This window comes from Oryx dammah, unplaced genomic scaffold, assembly GCF_014754425.2.
Source record: "Oryx dammah isolate SB20612 unplaced genomic scaffold, SCBI_Odam_1.1 HiC_scaffold_9, whole genome shotgun sequence".
Classification (NCBI taxonomy): domain Eukaryota; kingdom Metazoa; phylum Chordata; class Mammalia; order Artiodactyla; family Bovidae; genus Oryx; species Oryx dammah.
The window spans coordinates 1,619,167-1,634,587 of record NW_024070193.1 but is presented as its reverse complement, the minus strand read 5'-3'; the positions used below and the strand labels follow the sequence as shown (position 1 = coordinate 1,634,587).

The 15,421-nt window shown below is 58.0% G+C and overlaps 2 protein-coding genes across 2 annotated transcripts in view; both read left to right on the top strand.

Moving 5' to 3' along the window:
* Positions 1-3,016, top strand: part of EFCC1 (EF-hand and coiled-coil domain containing 1) — a 28,782-nt gene extending 25,766 nt beyond the window's left edge. The window contains exons 7-8 of the mRNA XM_040246664.1: positions 740-809; positions 1,759-3,016. Of these exons, the coding sequence (XP_040102598.1) occupies positions 740-809; positions 1,759-1,895 (207 nt within the window). The 3' untranslated portion in view covers positions 1,896-3,016. The remainder of the gene's footprint in view (positions 1-739; positions 810-1,758) is intronic.
* An 11,352-nt stretch (positions 3,017-14,368) lies between these two features.
* GP9 (glycoprotein IX platelet) lies at positions 14,369-15,404 on the top strand. The gene has a single exon (XM_040246660.1). It carries the CDS (start codon positions 14,369-14,371, stop codon positions 14,909-14,911), a length of 543 nt encoding a protein of 180 aa, XP_040102594.1. The 3' UTR covers positions 14,912-15,404.
* The last annotated feature ends 17 nt before the right edge of the window (positions 15,405-15,421 follow it).

Below are 15,421 nucleotides of genomic sequence, written 5' to 3'. Positions count from 1 at the left end.
GCAGGTGTCACCTCTGCCTCCAGACATAGAGAGAGCTCAGGGAAAGTAATCAAAGAGAAGGGGGGTTCTCTAATTCATTTTATGAAGCTAATATAACTTTGATCGCAAAACCAGAGGACAACCCGTATGAGAAAAGAAAATTATAAGCTAGTGACACACTTAAATGTGGATGCAGAAATTTTAAACAGCATATCTGCAAACCAAACCCAGCAGTGGTTAAAGAAACACAAGGTGAGTCGTTGGATTTATCCCAGGAATTCAAAGATGGTTCAAGACCAGACACCTATTAACACAGACCACCTGGTTCCTCCACCTCCCGGCTGGTGGCTTCAGACAAGAGTTCTCATTTTCTCAGCACTGCTTTTTCACTGGTTAAAAAGAGAATAAAATAAGCTGTTGCAAGGATTAAAGGAGCTAACACCGTCAAAATGCTCTTTTTCACGGTCATTTCCCAAGTGCCTCCTTGGGCGCAGGGACAATGGTCAGTCAGTACGTGATCTTGGATTAAATGGGTCCTGCACGCTGCTCCAGTCCCCACCAAGAGTCTGGGCAGTGCAGTCACCACAGGGATGCCGGCCAGGAAAGGACCATGGGCTGGGGATGGGGATGGGGGTGGGGAACAGACTCTACCTGCCCCCAGGGGGCCACACAGAAGCCTGTAGGGCCACGCAGTCCCACCCATTGCCTGAAGACTCAGCAACCATGGCCAGTCCAGCCCTGTCTCATTTCTTTTTTTAAGAACATATCCAAAAAAGCCCTGGGGAAGATTTTGCTGAGCACGCTGGACGCTTGCAGGGACCCTGCACACGGTAGGTGAGCCCCCATCCCCGACCCATCTTCCAAGGCCTGGGCAGCATCCTGACTCAGCTCCTCCGTCCTGAGTGTCTTGCCTGCAAAATGCTGCCTCATTCCTGCCTCGCCCGCCTGCAAAGGGTACAGTCAGGAGACTTCCCTGTAGCTCAAACGGTAAAGAATCTGCCTGCGAGGCAGGAGACCAGGGTTCAATCCCTGGGTTGGGAAATTCCTCTGGAGAAGGGAATGGCAATCCACTCCAGTATTCTTGCCTGGAGAATTCCATGGACAGAGGAGCCTGGCGAGCTACAGTCCGTGGGGTCACAAAGAGTCAGACACAACTGAGCGACTAACACACAGTCCTGCCCAGCCCACCTGCAAAGGGTACAGTCAGGAACAGGCTTCAGGAAGCTGAAGGTGTTATTTGAGAAGGACAGGGAGCGGACACTTCAGGGAAAAGGCCAAATAAACGCGTGTGGCCAGGCTCCGAGGAAGCCAGGCAGCTCCCTGCTGCCAGTTTAGCCCTGGGCTTACTGCGGAGGAAGGACTATTATCACACCCATTCCACAGATGGGGAGACTGAGGCACAGAGAGGCCAAGGGTCAGCTGCACTTAAACCTCAGGCCTCTCCCTTAAGCACTAGGCCACGTGGCCCTGTTGTTCAAAGTTCAGGGCAGCACAATTTTCTCAGGGCCAGCTCATGCCTGGTGAAATCAGGAGGGGAGGCTCACTGGTGGTGAGCCCACTGGCCTCACCGGGTACTGCTGGGCAGGGCTCGGGTGCGTCCAGTGCCCTGACTGGCCCTGGGCATCAAGGAAGAATTCAGAAACTGGGCACTAGAAACTGCCTTCCCCAGGGTCCTCGGAGGGAGAGGGTGGCCAGGCTGGGGAGGGCCCGGGGGAGGGCAGGCAGCCCTGTGGGCCACAGGGAAGAGAATGACTCTCCTGCTGCCCACTCTCTCCCCAGACGGGCCATCTGGCCCCTCGGCCATGCTGGAAGCCCTGCACCGAGCTTTGGCTGGCTGTGAGCTCCTGCGTAGAGAGCCCTCGGCCCCTGCCTCCACAGCCCCGGCCCCCACCCACTCCTTTCCCATCTCCTGCTGAGGGCTGGCCCGGCCTGTGGGCAGCCTGGCCACCATCAGACCAGCCTCCGGGACCAGCCTGGCCACCATCACATCCTCAGAACCCTGGGGTCACCGGCTCCTTCTGAGACCAGTCCAAGCTTGGAGCCTGGCAGCCGCGCCTTCCCTGGGCTTCTCATTCCTGGCCTACACTCCTGCTGACGGTCGCTGGATCAGCCTGTACCCGCTGCCGGCCCCCTGCCCCGAGGCGAGGTGCCTGCTCTTCTCCCCAGTTCAGTCCGGAATCCCTTCGCTGGGCTCCCAGGGCCTCTTCCCAGCGGTGTCCTCTCCGTCCACACAGCGTGACTGCTCCAGGGACCTCGTGCCCCGCACTCCACTGAGGACACTGCCCATGGCCTGGAAGTGCTGAAGGCAGGACACGGGACTGGGGAAACTCCCAGGGAGGAGACAGTGATCATGGCAGGCTTCCTGGTGGAGGTGGCCTTGAACTAGCTCTGGAAGAGCGGTTAGATTTAGATGGGCAGACAGGAGGGAAGGGCATTTAATGCAAGGGAACAGGGAGCACCCAAGTGTGCTGCCGTAAAGTGCCCCATGAGTACAGACCCCAGAGCCCCTCTTTCCCGAGCACCCAGTAGGCACCGGGCCCCACGGGTCACAGGCAGGAGCGAGACAAGCTGCCTGGTCCCGTCAACCTTAAACCCTCGTAGGAGAGAAAGACACGTTGGCGAGCACTGCAGTGCTGAACTGCGGCAGACGAGAGGGTTCTGAGGGTCCGGGCGAGAGGGGCCAGTCCAAGCCCAGGAGGCCGGAGCCCTGCAGAGGGCGGGGCAGGGGCAGGCGCCCGGTGGGGATGGGGCCCTGATGACTCGTCTCCCGGGGTTCCGACCTGCCTCCAGGAGGTGAGGGGAGAAGAGCAGTCAGGACTCAGGCACGACTTGGGAGCAAGGGGTCACCACGGGGATGCAGAAGAGCGACCACAGGGAAAGGAGGGCCAGGGGCCCAGGAGGCAGGCCCAGGCGGGGCCACAGGGAGGGCTGGAGGGGGCCCCGGCCGCGTGCAAGGCCGCAGGAGTCCACGCGTGTAGTGAGAGCCATGGAAGTGGGCGTGCCTCTCCAAAAACTCAGCTTTTCTGTGTGTTAATGACAAATAAAAGGGGCAGGGACTTCCCTGGCGGTCTGGTGGCTAAGAATCCTCCTTGCGATGCAGGGGATGTGGTGGGGAGCCAGATCCCACATGCCACAGCTAAGCCCACGAGCTGTAAACCAGTGAGCTCCTAAACCACAGCCAAAGAGCCCACGTGACCCGATGAAGACCCGCGTGCTGCCACTAAGACCCGAGGCGAGCAGAGAAATACATGGTTTAGAAATACTAATAGTGATAATAAACGGGACTAGAAGAGACGTTCCTCAAGCACCCCTGCCCCTGCTCTGGCCCCCTGGAATCGGCCGACAGCAGGCGGGCAGGATTCCTGTACATTCCAACCACACTAAGGCACACCCTCAGGAGCTTCCTAATAGAAATCTTCTCGGACCTCTGCCTGACAAGCAAAGGTGCGTCATCGCCCGAGCAGCCCTCATCTCACTGGAGGCCAGTTTATGAGACGGCCTAGCGTGCAGAGGGGCCCAGAGAGGCTGAGGGACTGTCTGGCGCCACACAGCAAATCAGCATCCACGCCTGGGCTGAGCCTGCTTCCTGAGCCCACGTCTCACACGCTTCCTACCTCTGCCAGCTGTGTCTGGTTAGGGACCCCAGGGCTTGGGGTCTGGATCAGTTACAGCACAGCCTAAGCCACCCCGATAAACGAGCTCCCACAACACTCTGGGCCAAACAAGACAGATCTTTCTCTCCCGTAGCAGTTCAGAGGGGAGTGGACGACAGCAGCTCTGCTCCACGTGGCCGGGGCCCAGGTTCCTTCCGCTGTGTTGTTCTGTCGTCCCTGAGGGCGTCGTCCCTGGCAGAAGCTAATCACCAGCATCGCGTCGGCCCTCCGGCCCCCGGGAAGGAGGAGACAGGGAAGGGAGGCTCAGGCACTCTGGCTCACACGTCCTCTAAGCCCATCCCACTGGCCATACCTAGCTGCAAGGGATGCTGGGAGATGCCATCTGTAGCTGGGCAACCACGGGACCAGCTAATGCTAACAGTCTTAAAAGAAAAAAGGCGGCCAACTGGACCGGGGGCCAGCCACACCCCCCAGGCACATCCTACAGGGCACACCGTGGCCAGAGGAGCGCACGCTGCCGGAGGACCCACAGCCCTGCTCCTACAGAAGGCCACGTCGTCAAGTCAGCCGACCTACAAGACAGCAAGAAGAGCGAATTAGGCAAATGAGGCGCCAGAGGAGCACGCTCACAAGGAAAGAACAGGATGAAATCCCAGGTCGGACTTCGCCGATGGTCTAGTGGGTGAGAGTCTGCCTTCCAGTGCAGGGTCAGAACCTGGCTGGGCAACTGATCCCGTGAGGCACAGCTAGAGGAGCCCACGCCTGCCGCCAGAGACCCAGCTCAGTGAGAACAAAAACAGACGGAAACAAAGCCAGCCACTCCCCATTTCCCCACCAAGAGAGGATGCAGCCCCAGGGGAGCAAAGTGAAGCGGAAACAGGCAGCCTACCCGAGAGAGTGCGAGGTGATGATCGCAGAGAGGCGCAGAGAACTCAGGAGGAGAAAGGGTAAACAGAGCGAGAGTCAGGCGTTTTTAACAAGAGCTAGGAAACGTAAAAGAGCCCCAAACACAGATGAACAATGTAGCGACTGCACGAAAAAGCCACTGGAAGGAATCAACAGCAGGTTAACTGACGCAGAGAGGTGGAGCGGTGAACTGGCAGACAGAAGCGGGAACCGCTGAAGCCGAAAAGAAGAGAGAGAAGCGAGGACAGTCGCAGAGATCTCTGTGATAGCACCAAGTGTACTCACGTTAGCATTACAGGGGTCCTAGCAGAAAAGAAAGAAAAGGGACAGAGAATTTATTTGAAGACATTGTAGCTGAAAACTCCCCTAACCTGGGAAAGTAAACAGACACTTAGGTGCTGGAAGCACAGAGAATCCAACGGGAGCAACTCCCAGAAGGACCAAGACACGCCTAAGTAAAAAGGCAAACGCTAAAGATGGAGAGAGAGCGCTAAAAACAGCAAGGGAGGGACGTCCCTGGTGGCCCAGCGGTTCACACTGCAGGGGGCGTGGGTTTGACCCCCGGGTTGGAGAACTAGGACCCCTCACGCCACATGATGAGACACACACACGCACACACACACAAGCACGCGCACGCATGTGCGCACACGTGCACACGCGCACACACACAAACACACAGAACGCACACACATGCACACGTGCACACACACATGCGCACACACACACGCATGCACACACACATGCACACACACGCGCGCGCACACACACAGCAACAAGCTCCATACAAAGGCTGGCTCCTCAGCAGAAACTGCAGGCCAGAAGGGAAGGGCTCAATATATTTACAGTGGTGAAAGGGAAAAGCCTACACCCACCTGAGAATACTTTTCCTGGCAACACTCTCATCCAGATATGATGGAGAGATCAAAAGTTTTACAGCACCACCAAACCAGCTTTATAAGAGATGTTCAAGAGACTTCTCTAAGCAAAAAAAAAAAAAAAAAAGAGGCTATAACCAGAAACAGGAAAGTTATGAAAAGAAAACACTCATTGGTAAAGCAAATACCCACTAACGGGAGCAAGCTAACCACATACACAGCTAGTAGGCAGATTAAAACACAAAGGAGCAAAATCGATATCCACAATAAGCAGTCGAGGGACACACAAAAGATGTCAGACGTGCTGTCAAAAGCATCACAGTCGTTACGAGGGGAGGGGAGTAAAAATGCAGGGATGCTAAAATGTGTTTGAAATTAAGAGATGAGCAACACAGCTTCCTAGGTGGCTCAGGGGTAAAGAATCTGCCTGCCAACGCAGGAGACCTTGGTTCAATCCCTGGCCCAGGAAAATTCCCCACACAGCAGAGCAACTAAGCCAGTGCCCCAGAGTCTGAGAGTCACAACCACTAAACCCACGCACCCGCCGACCTGTGCTCCACGAGAGAAGTTGCTGCAGCAAGAAGCCGGCTGCCCGGGGCCAGGGCGTCTGTGTCAGTCCGCCGCTGGTGGCAGGGGAACCCATCAGCTCGAGCAGCGCAACAACTAGAGAGCTGCCCCATCCCCCACAGAAAAAGCCCCTACAGGCTGAAGCAACAAAGACCCAGCAGGGCCAGAAGTAGATAATTTTTTGAAAAAGACCAGCAACTTCATCACACATGTATAGATTGCTGCTTAGAAACCTCAAGGGGGGGAACTTCCCTGGGGGTCCAGAGGCTAAGACTCCAGGCTCTTGATGCAGGGGGCCCGGGTTTGACCCCTGCTCAGGGAACTGGATCCCACATGCCCCAACTAAGACGTGACACAGCCAAATAAATATTCTTTAAAAAAAAAAAAAAGAGGAAGAAGCAGGAAAGTGCAGAGTATCAAGGAAAACCTCACCAAAAGCAGAGCCTCCCTGATATCTGGGCCTGACATTCAAGCCACGATCCCGACCCAGAAGTTTCTTCTCCCTTGAGGCTCCTGGGAGCTCTATTAACCAATTAATCCCTTCCCTGATGCTTCTCAATAAGGCTGTAGAGTTTCCTGGCAGAGGCCTTGCAGCTATTTGAATCTGAAAATTTCCTGGTAAAATGCACACAGTCTTCAATACTCTCCCTTTGAGATACAAAGCCAGTTCCCTTTGCTCCGAGTGTGAGCTACACTAAGCCACTCAGGTCTAACAGAACAGGCGTTGATGGTGTGACCGCGGACACAAGTCGTGAGAGGCCTGGGCCGCCGCCTTCCTCCCCAAGCCAGGAGGACATCCAGGTGCCCTACGATAAAGGCCATGTGACAGTGTGCCCCGGTCAACAGCCAGCAAGAAACCAAGGCCTCCGGCCGTCAGCCCAGCTCACACCTCAGAAGCAGGACCTGCAGCCCGGGTCAGGTCTTCAGGCCGGGATCTGACTGCAGTATCCGGAACCGGACCTGCCCAGCAAAGCCACTCCCAAGGTCCTGATCCCCAGGGAACTGAGAGGATAAGTGAAGGCACGTTACTCCTTAAGCTGCGAGCTTGGGGAACGCTGTTTCGTGCAACAGCTAACGAAAACACTTCTAGTGAACAGCCATGCTGCCTCACTCACAGGGTGATTTGGGAGTGTTCTGGAGGGTGTTTAGGTGTATGAGTAACCGACCGAGGCCTGACAAAGATAGCCAGCAGGCTGGACGGAGGACAAGGGCCCCCGGGGCACTCGGCAGACTGCAGGCTCCCTCCAGGGCACCAACGTGCTTGGGGAAGGAGCAGGCCTGATGGAGCCCCCTGCCACCAGCCCCGAGGGCAGCCTGGGGGCCTGGGGCCGGAGGGGCACCAGCCGGGGCTCAGGGGGCCAGGGCCCCGAGTGCCACCGGGGCCACAGTCCACGGGACTGCGCTGAGAGGACAGCGAAAGGCACCTCCACTGAGAGCTGCAGGGCAGCGGCCAGAGAGCAGCGGCCCAGAGCGCAGGGCAGCCCTGAAGCTGGCCCTGGGTGGGCAGGGGCGGGAAGGGGCTGGACAGCCCAGTTCAGCCGCTAAGTGTGTCCGACTCTCTGCGACCCCACGGACTGTAGCACACCAGACCTCCCTGTCCATCACCAATTCCCGAAGCTCACTCAAACTCATGTCCATTGAGTCGGTGATGCCATCCAACCATCTCATCCTCTGTCGTCCCCTTCTCCTCCCGCCTTCAGTCTCTCCCAGCTTAAGGGTCTTTTCTAACGAGTCAGGTCTTCACATCAGGTGGCCAAAGTATTAGAGTTTCAGCTTCAACATCAGTCCTTCCAGTGAACACCCAGGACTGATCTTCTTTAGGATGGACTGGTTGGATGTCCTTGTAGTCCAAGGGACTCTCAAGAATCTTCTCCAACACCACAGTTCAAAAGCATCCATTCTTCGGCGTGCAGCTTTCCTTATAGTCCAACTCTCACACCCATACATGATTATTGGAAAAACCATAGCTTTGACTTCAGGAAAATACAGGAGGAAGGGATATTTATAAACAGCCTCCACGCCCATCACTCTCCTTTTGCCTTTTTCTAGCAAAGCTTCTTTGGGATTCTTCAAATGGTCTGCGACTCCTTAGAAAAAAGGTTTTCTAGGAAATTCTAACTGCCCTCTCTCATTTCCTGGCAACAAAAACTAGCGTGTTGACCTGAAAATGCCCCCACCCACGCACCCGCCCCGACCAAGGAAACAGCGCGCATTTCACACTCTGAGCAGTAGATGGCGATGCTGAAGTGCGCAGCCAAGGCGAGTCCAAAGCCTCCAAGCAGGTGGGGCTGGGGGGGCGCTGCCTCGCCCCAGCCCCTCCTCGGGCATGCGCGGGGTCTCCCCACCACCTGTACTCAAAGCGGCGCTACCCTTACCTTGGACTTTGAAAAGGAAATGCCTGTCCTAAGTTAGCGGAGGCGGCAGCCCTACCTGCCCTGCAGAGATGGGTTCCGATCAGGTGTGTCTGCTGAGCCGGAGGGGAGTGCCCTTCGTCCACGCCGGCCACGCTCCAGCCCCACGCTTCATTCTCCCCCATTTTACAGACAAGCAAACTGAGGCAGAGTGTGGCTGAGACTACCTCCGCCCGGAGCCGCAGAGCCGGCACGAAGCACGCCGGACGCCGAAGCCCCGCGTGGCCCCGCGACACACCCGTGTCGGTAGAGATGCGTGCGCCCCGCCGCGCAGCCAGTGCAATGCTTAGACGCCGCGGGGGAGCAAGTCTGGGACCCGCTCCAGGAAGGCAAAGGGCGCGGGGATTGACCCGCTGAAGCCGGAGACGCGGAGGAGAACTGGAACTGGAGACAAGACTTCGCTCCAGGCTTCTTCAGGCCTAGTTAGCATCTTCGGACGATGGGGTTTGGGGGCCTCTGATGTCAAAGGCCACTGAGCGGACCTTCGGGCAAGCCCTGTGGGAGGGTCTCAGGTCCCAGCCAGCCTTAGCTGACTCCAGTTCAGTTCAGTCGCTCAGGCGTGTCCGACTCTGCGACCCCCTGGACTGCAGCACGCCAGGCCTCCCTGTCCATCACCAACTCCCTGAGCTCACTCAAACTCATCTCCATGGAGTCGTTGATGCCATCCAACCATCTCATCCTCTGTCGTCCCCTTCTCCTCCTGCCTTCAATCTTTCCCAGCATCAGGGTCTTTTCCAGTGAGTCAACTCTTCTCATGAGGTGGCCAAAAGTGGAGTTTCAGCTTCAGCATCAGTCCTTCCAATGAATATTCAGAACTGATTTCCTTTAGGATGGACTGGTTGGATCTCCTTGCAGTCCAAGGGACTCTCAAGTCTTCTCCAACACCACAGTTCAAAAGCATCCATTCTTCAGCGCTCAGCTTTCTTTATGGTCCAACTCTCACATCCATACATGACCACTGGAAAAACCATAGCTTTGACTATACGGACCTTTGTTGGCAAAGTAATGTCTCTGCTTTTTAATATGCTGTCCAGGTTGCAGACAAAACGTGAACATGATTTTAGGTCCTGCAGGGTGCGTCCTGGTGGAAGAAGCAGGAAGAGGGACGGCACGTGTGGGCAGTTGTGGGCGTGGGGTGGGCTTTCCAGAAGGGCTGGTTTTAGGGTCTGTCATCTATGGGGAGAGTCGGGAGAAGGGGGGAAGGGGGCAGGAGCTGTGACTGTGAACCCGTGAAAGGGGCCGGGTTCAGAGCTCAGGTTTTCTTCACTGCTGTCATGAAGCCCTGCAAAGGCAGGGGCAACAGCAATTTACAGCACCTCGGGCGTCCGGGAAACCTGGCTCTTGCAGGGTCAGCTGTCAGTGAACCCAGCACAGGCCCAGCCCTGAGGTCGCAGTGGGCTCCCCAGGTCCAGGGTTCGGGCTGCGGGCTGGCGCGGGCCGCCCTAGGAATTCCTCCAGAAGCAGGAACCCCTTGTGCAGTAGCAGGGCCGGTGCATGCACACACACGCACTCACACACACACACTCACACACATGCACATGCACGCACTCACGCACATGCACACATGCTCACACACACAGACATAAACGCACTCATACACACGCACTCACATGAACACACGCGCACAGACATGCACACACATGCACGCACACACTGACATACATGTGCGCACACACGCACGCACTCACACACACGCTCACACACATGCACAGACATAAACGCACACACACACACTCACATGAACACACACACGCACAGACATGCACACATGCACACACTCACACACTGACATACATGTGCACACACACGCACGCACTCACACATGCACACAGACATAAACACACACACACATGAACACACACGCAGACATGCACATGCACACACGCACACATGAACACATGCACACACTGACATACATGTGCGTGCACACACATGCTCACACATGCACACATAAACGCACACGCGCGCGCATGAACACACACGCAGACAGGCACACCACACATGCACACACACGTGCACACACTGACATACATGTGTGCGCACACGCACACACACATGCTCACACATGCACACAGACATAAACGCACAAACATACTCACATGAATACATGCACAGACACGCACGCACACACATGTGCACACATGCACAAACACACACGCGCACACGTGCGCACACACGTGCACACACACGCACACACTGACATGCATGTGCACACACACGCACGCACTCGCACACACGCACGCACTCACACACACGCACACAGACAAACGCGCACACACTCACATGAACACGCACAGACATGCATGCACACACATGCACACACATGCACACTCACACACTGACATACATATGCGCACACACGCACGCACTCACACACACGCTCACACACATGCACACAGACATAAACGCGCACACACACTCACATGAACACACACGCACAGACATGCACGCACTCACATGCACACACTCACACACACGCTCACACATGCACACAGACATAAACGCGCACACACGCACTCACATGAACACACAGAGAGACACGCATGCACACGCGTGTGCACACACATGCACAGACAAACGCACTCTCACACACGCACTCACATGAACACACACAGACACACATGCACAGACATGCACACACTCACACACTAACATACATGTGCACACACACGCACGCACTCACACGGGGATTTTATAGGATAAAGTGGGCATAAGCACGTTCACAGATGGAAGGAGCCCGAGAGGGGCCTCTGTGGGCACGGGCAGGGGACCTGGCAGGGAGCCTGACAGGTCAGGGAGCGGAAGGCTCCCGGCTCCCCCCAGGAAAAGCCTGTGGTCAGCCGGGCCGGCCACCCAGGCAGCGCTGGAAGGGGGAGCCCCCTCAGGAAGCCCAGGGGCTCCCCCACCCTGAGCCCACAGAGGCCTGTTGTCGGGAGATATGGGTGGCCAGGGGCCCTTCACGTCTGGGATCCCCGAATGAAAGACGCCACACCGCAGCGGAGCCCGAGAATGCTGGTGACCTGCGGGCGGACCCCCAGGGGCGTGGTCCCCGTCCGGCCCTTTGTGGGCAAGAAGAGAGGAAAGGCAGCCTTGCTGGGTGTCGGGGTTGAGGACCACACTTATCATCTTCCTGCTCATCGGCAGAGTCTGGTTTTTCCACAGTGAAATCGATTCATTTCTGTCGTTTTTAAGCCGTCCGTGTTGAGATAACAAGGAAACCTCAGAGGCATGAGAGGAGAGAGTGTGGGCCTGGGGGGGGGGGGGGGAGCGGGGGGGTGTCAGGTCAGGACGCACACCCACCCCACCCCCAACCGTGGGTCTGGGGGCGGCAGGGTCAAGTGCGCCCGGCCCCACCCTTGACTTCTGCCCGCGGCCTTGGTGCCGTGTCACCTGCTTTGAGAACAGGGTCGGCTGCAGGGGGTGAGGCTCCCTGCCTCCCGGCCGGGTGCCTCCTGCTTGCCGTCCAGGGGCCCCTCGGCTGGCTGCTCTGGGCCTCAGTGCTCCTTTCGAGCCCCAGCTGTCTGAGTTTCAGAGGGTTTAGAATGCCCCCCAGACCGGGGGCCTCAGACCCGCTTCTCAGCTTCGCTCCTTGGCTGACGCTGACCACAACCACGGGCACGGCCAGCAGCGCCCTCCCAGCAGCCCCCTCTGGGCGTCTCTCCTGCATCCCTCTGGTTGCCAGAACCCCTTCCACCCGTTCCCAAGCATTGCTGTACCCCAAGGGGTTACAGCTCAGCTCCCCCACCGCCACGGATATACGTTTTCCCATCTCTGCAAATCCTGCATTGACTAACTTGGTATTTCATGCTACTGACATTTTTATAACACAAGAAAGTGAAGTCACTCAGTCATGTTTGACTCTTTGTAACCCCATGGACTGTAGCTCACCAGGATCCTCTGTCCATGGAATTCTCCAGGCAAGAACACTAGAGTGGATTGCCATGACCTTCTCCAACATAATAAAAGGCATAAATTATTATTATTATATTATATATAATTATTATAAGATCAACATAATATAATTGTAATATTTAGCTTGATTTTAATTCATACTTTATAATGTTAAAGATAAAATAAAATTAAAGATACATATTTCTTTTAAACAGGACTTTTTTTATATCACTAACATAGACGGGAAGCTGCAGTCACTCCCCTGAGTCGAATGTCCTATAGAAATAGATACACTGCACATACAACTAAGGTCTTTACTTCTCGCTCGACACTGATGCAGCTCTTTGTTAAAAAGAAGGATCAGAAAGCGGCTCAGCGGTAAAGAACCTGCCCGCCAATGTAGGCGATGGACAGAGGAGCCTGGCGGGCTACAGGCTATGGGGTTGCAAAGAGTCAGACATGACCGAATGACTAAGCATGCTTGCAAAATGTTGAAAGATGTGAAAATGCAAGGCGCCCTCCCCCAGGAAGCCTTCTCAGCCTTCTCCGTTCTCCCACGCTCGGGACTGAGGCTCGTGGAGGACCTGCGGACCAGTGGGATGCAGTAGTGTGCCTGCTGTGCTCAGCTGCTCAGTCGCGTCCGACTCTTTGTGACCCCGTGGACTGTAGCCCACCAGGCTCCTCTGCCCATGGGGATTCTCCAGGCAAGAACGCTGGAGTGGGCTGCCATGCCCTCCTCCAGGGGATCTTCCCAACACAGGGATCAACCCAGGTCTCCCACACTGCAGGCAGATTCTTTACTGTCTGAGCCCCCAAGGAAGCCCCGGGATCCACTGCACCCTCCGATAAACTGGTTGACCCGCGGTTCTGTGCACAAGTTCCCGGAACCCCGAGGGCCACCGCCTCTGCAGAGAGGCCCTCCGGGGGCTGCACACAGGGATAAGCCAGGCTATTTTCACCATTTCCTTCCTCCCACTGAGGCAGGGGTCACCATCGGCTGCTTCACACAACGCGGCCAGCCACTGTGACTTCAGCCAGGACAGTTCAGGCCACAGAAGGGTTGCCCCGAGGGCAGGCCGGTCAGGTAAGTGGCCCTCATCGCCCAGCACCACCTCCCACTGTGCGGGCCCCTCCTGGGGGTTGGGGGCCTCTGGGTCCAGGCCTGGCAGAGAGAGGCAGCCTGTGGCAAGTCCAACCTCTGCCCCTCCGGGCAGGGGTGGAGTCGGGGGCGGGGGTAGAGGCAGAGGCACGGGCAGGCATTCCCTTTGTGATACCAGGTGCTTGGTTGAGTCAAGATTCATTGGTTTATTAAACAGACATTCCTTGGAAGCCTGCCACAGGCCAGCCGTGGTGGGAGCCCACCTTTGGAAGGGGAGGTAGCCTCCACCAAGTCCTGGAGGGGCAGTGAGCTGGGCAGAGGACTGGGGTTTCTAAGAACCCAGTGCAAGCCTGGTGTGTGACAGCGCTGGGCAGCCCTGGAGAAGGCAGTCTCTCTCTCTGGGTCTCTTTCCCAACTCCAAGCCTGAGCCTCGATCTAGGGCTTTCCAGATGGAGCCCGGTGTGGGTCCCCTTCTCCACCCTACCCTGCAACCAAGCAACCTCAGCCAGCTGCTCTGCATACCAGGGACCCCGAGAAAGTTCACTCTGCTGTGAACCAGGCAGAGGGGTTTGAATTCACGGGCCAAGGGGTGGTCAGTGGTGTGCACGCCGTCCGCCAGACCCAGGCTTAGGTGTGCAGGATGCTGGGGAGAGGCCCTGACCTGGCCTGCCGTCATTCAGCTGGCACCTGCTGCCCCCAGCCCTAAGCAGGGGCTGGTGTCTCTCGTAGGGGGCAGGCGGGCCCACCCGACCCAGGAAGGGGCTGAGTCCACTCCTCAACCCCCTCACCGTAGCCACCTTCAGGGTCCAGCCACCTGAGCATCCGGGGAGGGCCAGCCGGGCTGGGTCCAGGGAGCTTCACGCCCACGTCCCCACCACCCATTTCACGGAGGAGAAAGCCGAGGCCCGAGAGGAGGTGAGCGGTCCCCTGTCCAGTCGGGCCCCGCTGGCCCCGCTGGCCCTCGGACCGGGGCAGGGGCAGGCAGCCGGGCCCTCACTGCCACTGTCCCCGCAGCCCTCCCGCCTGATGCCCGCGTGGGTGGCGCTGCTGTTGGTCTGGGCGGCCGCCGAGGCCTCCGAGGACTGCCCGGCCGCGTGCGCCTGCCGCGCGCTGGACACCATGGGGCTGCAGGTGGACTGCCGCGGCCGCGGGCTCGAGGCGCTCCCCGCCCTGCCGGCCCCCACGCGCCAGCTCCTGCTGACCAACAACAGCCTGCGGAGCGTGCCCCCCGGCGCCTTCGACCACCTGCCGCAGCTGCAGGCCCTGGACCTGGAGCACAACCCGTGGCGCTGCGACTGCGACCTCGTCTACCTGCGCCTCTGGCTGGAGGACCGCGCGCCCAAGCAGCTGCAGCGCCTGCGCTGCGCCGGCCCCGCCCACGCCGCGGGCCGCGCGCCCTCCGAGCTCAGCGGCTGGGAGCTGGGCGGCTGCGGCTGGAGCCTGCGCGAGTCCTGGGCCTGCCCGGGGCCCTGGTGGGACGCGGCGCTGGTGGTCGTGGCCGCGCTGGGCCTGGCTCTCCTGGGGAGCCTGCTGTGCGCCGTCCCGGTGCCCCGGGCCAGCCGCCGGTAGCTCAGAAGAAATGCGCCGCTCAGCCAGCCCTTATGCAGGCTCCGAGGTGCTTCCCTCTTAGCGTCCCGGAAACTCGCATCCCTGTGTCTAGACACTGATCCGGGCTTCCCTATTCCCCGAGTTCCTAGTAAAATGGGTGGGTCCACCTCCACCTCCCGCCCTCCAACTACCCCCAGCCCCGTCTCTGGACAACCCAGGGCCCTTTCCCCGGTCCCGGCCCGGTTCTCATGCCCTCCTGGCTGCTGGCACCCACGCCCCACACTGGCCACGTGACTGCCCACAACCTGGGATGGATGCTTGAAGCACGGGTCCCCCGTCTGAAGAAACCAGGGCTCTGGCAGAGGATGCATCGTCCAAAGTCACAAACCAGCCCAGGCAGACCTGGGGTCTGAGTGGAGGCCAGTGGGGGCCCCAGTGTCTGTCTCAGAAGGGGACCCAGGGCAGGCAGGGGCAGCGTGGCTGGGCAGCCATGCCCTCTGGCCAGCAGGGGCCGCGTGTGGGCTCGGAGGC

Excerpts from the sequence above, each read along its gene's own strand:
- GP9 (XM_040246660.1), top strand. The coding sequence starts at position 14,369 with ATGCCCGCGTGGGTGGCGCTGCTGTTGGTCTGGGCGGCCGCCGAGGCC.